This window comes from Carex rostrata, chromosome 4, assembly GCF_964058835.1.
Source record: "Carex rostrata chromosome 4, lpCarRost1.2, whole genome shotgun sequence".
In the NCBI taxonomy this organism is placed as follows: Eukaryota; Viridiplantae; Streptophyta; class Magnoliopsida; order Poales; family Cyperaceae; genus Carex; species Carex rostrata.
Genome location: NC_135921.1, coordinates 13,380,553 through 13,388,735, shown reverse-complemented (window position 1 = coordinate 13,388,735; position 8,183 = coordinate 13,380,553). Strand labels below are relative to the sequence as shown.

At 35.3% G+C, this 8,183-nt stretch overlaps 1 protein-coding gene across 1 annotated transcript; it reads right to left on the bottom strand.

The window, feature by feature from the left end:
- On the bottom strand, positions 1-1,759 carry GAE1 (UDP-D-glucuronate 4-epimerase 1). The gene has a single exon (XM_078301661.1). It carries the CDS (start codon positions 1,514-1,516, stop codon positions 218-220), a length of 1,299 nt encoding a protein of 432 aa, XP_078157787.1. The 5' UTR covers positions 1,517-1,759; the 3' UTR covers positions 1-217.
- Between the last annotated feature and the right edge of the window lie 6,424 nt (positions 1,760-8,183).

Genomic DNA, 8,183 nt, shown 5'->3' with positions numbered 1-8,183 from the left:
TTTAGAAAATTAATTTGATTTACATTAGATGATAATATGACAACCACAGTAATAATAGAAAAAGAAAAGGGAGAACCGCGACCTTGTTGTTCCAAGTGTTCCCTTCTGAAATATCCAAGGAAAGAATACCAAGTGTTCTCTTGTCCCAAAAAAATGACAAAAATACCTAATTAAATTTTAAAATAGAAAAAAAAAGCATTGTTAATCATGGGCATAATTACAAATTTCTCACTCCCCTTGGGTTGTAGCCATAGTAGGAGAGGTACCACTTGACAAACTTCTTCAGACCCGTCTCTAGGTTAGTCGTGGGCTTGTACCCCAACTCGGCACGTGCATGGCTGATGTTGGCATGCGTGAACGGGACGTCTCCATTTCCAGGCATTTCTATCACATTCTTCTTTGCCTTAACCTTCAGATGCCTCTCCAGTATCGCCACAAGATTGGGCACAGTAACTGGAGATGTGTTTCCCAAATTGTAAATCCTGTACTGAGCTGGCCTCCTTTTCTTCCCTCCAGTTCCTGTGCTCTTCTCAGCCGTGTCGAGAGCTCCTAAACAACCTTTCACTATATCATCAATGTATGTGAAATCTCTCGCTAGATCGACACGGTCTTTCCCTCTGTAAACTGTTATCGGCTTCCCTTGAAGAATATTTCTCGTAAATGAGAAGTACGCCATGTCAGGCCGGCCCCAAGGACCATAGACAGTAAAAAACCGCAAGCCCGTAATCGATAGGCCGTAGATATGGTTGTAAGTGTGTGTAATCTCTTCACCCGCCTTCTTTGTTGCCGCGTAAAGCGATGCCGGTTGATCGGTACGGTCTAATTCTGAGAAAGGAACCTTGTCATTGAGCCCATAAACAGAGGAAGACGAAGCCCAGACCATAGCGGGTTGTGGATCAGCCGATTTGCATGCCTCCAATAGAGTCACCAACCCAGCAATGTTGCTGTGTACATATGAGGCTGGATTTTCTATGGCGTACCTCACTCCAGCCTGTGCAGCAAGGTGAAGCACGTGCGTGAATGGCACCACGTCAAAAAGCTTGGCAAGCAATTTAGCATCATTTATGTCTCCTTCGACTATGAAAATGGAGTGAGAAGATAGCAACGCCTTTCGGGCTTTCTTCAGAGATGGATCATAATACGAGTTGAAGTTATCCAACCCGACAACACCGTCACCGCGTCGGCGGAGCGCAAGGGACGCGTGGCTACCAACAAAGCCAGAGGCGCCAGTGACGAGGACAGAGAAGCCGTTCTGACGACGTGGCTGAGCGGAGTTGCGGATCTGGCGCTCCCAGTGCATCCCACCCCAGGAGGCATGGAAGTATTTAGAAGAGGTGTCGACGAAGCTCTGAAAGCTGAGGTAGGAGGCAGTGAGAGCAATTAAGAAGAGGGCCCACAGAAACATGGTGGAGGTTGAGGCGAAGCAGCGGTGGAACTGGCGACTGATGGCATGGGCCCGCTCGATCTTGACCTTGCCAGGGGTAGAAGGGAAGAGCTCATCTTCTAAGTTGCGCATCTCGAGCTTTCGAGGTCGAGGCTGGGTGATGACTCAGGAGGTGAGCTACCTACCTCCTCCGGTTGGTGGTTAGGATCTGAGCGTAGCAATGAGGAAGATGAGAAAAAGGGATTGGATGCCAGGTGAGCGTAGTGATAAAGCAGGGCAGATTTTTTTTTTTTTTCCTCAAAATTATTTTTAGCAAATTTTCTGCACCTGCTAAGGATGGGAGGTTGGAGGGGCTTCGATATAAATAGGATATAGAAGATCTCATTCGAGGAACCGATGAATAAACTATATACGCTACCTGCACCCGGTTCACTGCGTACATAAAATGCTTTTTTTTTTATGGAAGCTTCCCCTAGGCTATGTGTGTACGCAAGCATGGTAACTAGTAAACTTGGTAAGTGTATGATGTACGGCTGTGAGATGAGCATGTCAAAAGAATAACGGGTAAACGCGTGACGCGTAAAAAAGAACCGATTTGGGGAAGCTATAGCTTTTGGTTCCGCGTCCGTACAGCGAGAAATGTTACCGAATCGCCTCGGGGTTCGCTGTGTTTTTCTCTTTCCTTGTTTATATTTTTGTTTTTACTGTTTCTTAACTTGATTATTAGCTATTAATCTGTTAAACTACTTTGACTAAGATTTGACAACTGTTGAACTCCCCCATGGGCTCGGTTATAAATTCGGGCGTGTCGACCAAGTTGTCGTGTGGTAGGAGAGAGGTGGGCCCCACCGGATCACATGTGGAATGAGCTGTATCTTGGGGCCATCCGGCCATGCCATGATATTGGTTGGTTGGTTTATAGTAAACTGAGACTGACGTGTGGGGCATGGAAGCACGTATTAGATAAAGACAGGGTGCAGCCAAAACACTAAAATCTAGTTTTGGAGAGATATTATGATAAGCGATAGTGATGTAGTTTGGTGGTTTAGCTAAATTTATGCAAATAACACCATGAAGTTGGATTGTGTCATTTATTATTGCACTTTTTTCTAAACGGTGTCACTCTCACTTTCTATATATGTTCTCCGTCGGCGAATCAAATTTGTGGTTTGTGGATGGAACTTTTAAAGGCATGGACAGTCGGCGAATCAAATTTGTGGATGGAACTTTATCAAGGTATGGATTAATTGTAGTTCATCTTAATAATTTTAATAAACGTAAATAAATAAATAAAATTTTTAATTCAAATGTTATAACATAATTTATATGACAGATTTATATGTAGAGGACGGTTTTAATATATTATGTTTTTCATACCTTATCATATTTTATATATCTTATTTTTATTTTTAAACTCTAAATTATTGATCAGAACTGCTTAATATGATATCCATACTAAAATATATTTGGAGAAGAGATTTTTGAATATTTTTATTATATTTTAAGATAGGTACAAAATCATTGTTTCTAAACCGTTCAAAAACAATGATTTTCTACCCATCTTAAAAAAATAGTAAAAAAAAAATCCAAAATTTAGAAAATTTCATCCTCAAACATATTTTAATATAGATATTGTTTAGAGCAATTCGGATCAACAGTTTGGATTTTGAAAACGAAAATATAAAATATGAAGTATGATGAGTTATGAGAGGCATGAGGTATTAAAACCCTCCTCATATATACGGAAAATAGTAAGATTTGATGTATGTTTGGCGTTCACAAATTAAAATGTTATTACTGTGTCACTAAATGAACGGCAAAACATTTTTCTTTTATATATGTGTTTGTGTGTGTGTATTTTAGAATTTAGCACTTCTATTAAAAAATTATAGTTCTGCCTCTTAAACAGACACATTTCATCGTTGATGAGTAAGACCTGAGCCAATTTGCCTCGAATAAGAGATGATATATTTCGAAAATATAAGAATTAATAAATTTAATTGTATGTGAAGTTACATACATGATACATCCAATGATTATTTACACGCATCTAACAAGCTTCTATGGCAATGGGATTCAAGGGGGAATTTTAGTATGCATTGTGCTTATGAATTCTGTAGCTTTAGAGGGGTTGTAATACAAAATGTCTTACATTGGTGGGAACAGGGAACTTCCAATTCCTTATCATAAGATCAAATTTTTTCATGTAATTAGTCCACCATGACAGTTTTAATTACCAAACAAAGACTTGTCCTTAAAGGGTGGCCCGGATCCCCTCAGTGTCTTTTTTGCTTACATACCCATAATGAAGAAATTAGATATCACCTTTTTCTAAAATGCCCCTTTGTTCATAATGTCCTGTATTGGTTGAGAGAGTACCAACAATTAAGCTCTTCAGGGAATACTTTGAGACAGTGTAATAAAATGCGGTTTATGCGGCCGCCTACTTCATAGGAACTGCATTTAATAATTGCATCTAATACGCATATGTGACTGCATACCGCATAGGAACCGCATTTAATAACATTGCTTTGAGAATGTGTTTCACTTGAGTTGAACAGTCTTTGTTTTAATTGTCACCTTGTAATTTTATTTTTTTTACCATCCACACCTTTGTTTGTGGTACATTGGTACCCCATTTTCTTCTGATTAACTTTGGATTATTTTGTCATTGATTATGACTTTGTATGGTATACAAGAGTAACAACAGTTTCAGTAAATTAATGTCTTAACTCAAATTATTTTCAGTACGCGAATACTTTTTTACTCTAAAAAAAAATCAACCTTTTGCAAACGTTTTGATTTCTCACCAGCACAAATTGATAAACCTAATTATGAATAAAAATATTGACAAAGCTGGTTTGAATTCATGCAGCACACTAGTCATATTTTTTTCATTTTATTTATATTGATTGTGCGCTGCATGAAGCTAAAGCAGTTCTGTCAATATATTTACCCCGCATAGGTTAATGAAGCAATGAGGTTCCCGAAAACAACAAGTTGGTAAAGAAAAATCATTAGCTATCATTAGAGACGTGCATTTAGAGAGTTGTAGTGGAAGAGAATTGTTTGATAAGTGGATGTAAATAATGTGCACGCTGTGATTGTTGATCTGTCGAATATGACCTGAAGATGGCCAGAGGTGTATTTGATGCCTCGGCCCAAATTATAAACATATTGGTCCTAGGCCCTTACAGTATTAAATCATTGTATGAGTATAACAAATTAAGATTTTTTTTACAAACAAACCCCCCAGAAATTGGGCCTAGCACGTGGCCAGCTGCTGGTGTCTCCTTTTTCTGAGGTAGCAATTAAATCCTTTCCGCTTAAGTTTAAAATATTTTTCAATAGGTCCAAGTCCTTCTTAAAAAAAATTATTAAACAAAGAAAAAAGGGTTGAATGAGGTTATGGTCCTAGTACCCTATCTCCATATTAAATAGAGAATTTGTATTACCAACATCAAAATTGAGCTTATTGCTCTCAGACCCCTGAATAGGTATTTATCATAGTTATATCCCATTTAACAGTATATATTACAAGCAGTTTATATATATGTATCTACTACAAAAACAAAACAAATATCTCCAAAATACTGAATAGGTGTCTATCAACTATCATAGTTTTATTCTAATTAATTAGCTAAAATTCATTTTTTTTAAGCTCGACTGACATTTTCATTGATAACAAAAGTTATTTACAAAACATCTAAAGTTCATTTCTATATCTGCATCCCTAAATATTCGAGTCCGCATCGTCTGCATTAACTCAAAAGGGCATCTTTTGAGTTAATGCATCTGAGCCGTCTGATTTTAAATAAAGTCAATCCGACTTCAGTCTATAAAATAGGAGGCCCTTTAATATTAGTGCAGATCTAATCAGCACAGATCTTCAAGCAAATCAGATAGTTCCGATGCATTAACTCAAAAAATTCTTTTTTGAATTAATGCAGAGGATACGAATTCTAAATGTTCTCGCTTTTGGTCTTGCACAAGGTGTTATGCTAATTTTGAAAAAAAAAAGAAGAATTTATATGCTTGTAGGTAGCTTGAATTTGTTAATATTTGAATTTCGGTTAAAATCACCTACAAATAATTTTTATACCAAGTATGAAATTTATTCCCACTTGTATTTCAGTACTATAATCTATCCAGAACTAAATAGAAACACAATCTGAAAAGGAACCATAGTTCCTAGTAGATATTTTTATACCTGATAAAAAGGCACTTACATCTTTTGTTATTAGAAAAAACTTTAGAAATGTAATTCGCTCTTTCTCCACAAAGTGTTTAAGCATACTAAACATAATTAGATAAAATATTGACAAATGCATGCATGTGACTTAAATTAGTTTATATGAAAGTGTTTCTATAAAATATGAACACGCGTTCACTTACAAAAGTGTTTCTATAAATGATTTTTATGCAATGGTAAAATGATTTTTTTTTTATTATTCTAAACTTCACTAAATGTTTGCATGTTAAATTGAAAAAGGCTGTTGGATACATTGACAATCAATTAGTTTGATATTTTTAAAATTCGATAAGAGAGAGAGGGAGGTTGGCTAATATCAAATCGATTGTTCCTGAAATCCCGTGTAACTCAGTCGTTTTTTAATTTTCAAAGTTCAAAAAATTGATTCAAACCGTTAGATGTGATCTCTATATTAAAATGTGCTTGGAGACCAAATTTTATATTTTCTGATTTTTTTTTTTTACTATTTATTAAGTCACTTTGAAAATCGCTGATTCAACGGTGACTTCTGATTTTACTGTTTTGTTAAGCCACTGTTGGATCACCAATTTTCAAAGTGGCTTAATAAATAGTAAAAAAATTCAAAAAAAAATATAAAATTTGGTCTCCAAGCACATTTTAATATAGAGATCACATCTAACGGGTTGGATCGGTTTTTTGGACTTTGAAAATTGAAAAGCGACTTAGTTGCACGGGACCTCAGGAACAATCGATTTGATATTAGCCAACCCCCCCTCTCTCTCTCTCTCTCTCTCTATATATATATATATATAGAGAGAGAGAGAGAGAGATATGGGTTACGGTGAGTTGCGAAGTAAAACGCGTTTCTACTTCACGCAATATCTTCATTTTCAAAGTTCAAAACGTCGATCCGAACCGTTCATCTTGTTCTCCATATTGAAATGTGCTTGGAGACCAAATTTTACATTTTTTGAAATTTTTTTACTATTTATTAAGCCACTTTGAAAATCTGAAAATCCTGGTGGACAGTAAAAACAGTAAAAATTTCTGGACCACCGGATCGGTGATTTTCAAAATGGCTTAATAAATAGTAAAAAAATTCCAAAAAATGTAAAATTTGGTCTCCAAGCACATTTCAATATGGAGAACAAGATGAACGGTTCGGATCGACGTTTTGAACTTTAAAATCGTAAAATATGAGTGTGAAGTAAAATAGTCACACAATCAATTTATAAGAAAATTAAAAGAGTGAATCTATGGTACTATGCATATCACGGGTTGTTACCGTGCTACGGCTCTATATTTGAGTTTTCAAATCCTAACGGTCGATCCGAACCATTCATCTTGTTCTCCATATTAATATGTATTTGGAGACCAAATTTTATATTTTTTGAAATTTTTTTACTATTTTTTTAGATATTTAGAAAATCACTTGATCTGAAAATTCTGGACCATCCAAAAACAGTGATTTTCAATAAATCTAAAAAAATAGTAAAAAAATTTCAAAAAATGTAAAATTTGGTCTCCAAACACATATTAATATGGAGAACAAGATGAACGGTTCAGATCGACCGTTAGGATTTGAAAACTCGAATATAGAGTCGTAGCACGGTGCCAAATCGTAATATGCATAGTACCATAGACTCGCTCAAATTAAAATGTCAAAAAAATGTTTTCTATTTTTGAAAACATTTTCTAAATCTAGTCAAAATAAACATTTTTTCTTGTTCACAAAGATTTTCTTTGCTAGACCTATTGTTCTGATCTCTTCTTCTGATAGGTCAATTCTCTTCACAAAATCAAACCAAGCATTGTTTTACTTGCCACATTGAATGTACCAAGTAATATTCTTTTTTTATTCTATATGCTACAGTTTTAGTCAAATTAAACCAGGACTACCATGTCAGTCTAGTACCTATATGTGCTGGTACCAGTAAAAAGCTGTCTAAGTGTAACAGGCTAACAGCTACAAGATAACACCATAGAATATTAAAACAGGATGTACACAACAAACAAGTTATCAATTTAGTAGTATAACTCTCATGGATTTAAATCTCTGGCTTGTGAAATTCAATGCAAAGTATTTATACAATTGCTTGAAGGTAAAGGGTGATGAACTGTCTAACAATTGCGAGAACTGAGAAGTATGTTATTGTAATCATATATATCAATAAAAAAATAAAAATAAAACTAATTTATCAATCAATTTTTTTCCTTAATAACTTCCTCCTTTTTACTGTTATCTAAAAAACATTCAAAACTGGAATGAACAGAGGGAGCATGGCATGTTTGCGGGACCTCTGTAATTTGTGTTCATTCAATGTATCTGTTCTACAATTATAGAAACCGAAAACATATATCTTTCTGCTTCGCATTTCAAATAATGTATGCAATGATATCTGATGATGTGGAGCACCATTGATATTTTCAAACTTTATTACCAAATTGCATTTATTCTGGCAACATTTGGTGTGTTTAAATATCTCTGACTCTGTAACAGTTCTCTCCATGTACTTGTTTGGTTATCCAAAGTACTTTACCTTAAAGTATATCAAGGACCAATATATCAAAGAAAAAAAGAAAGAA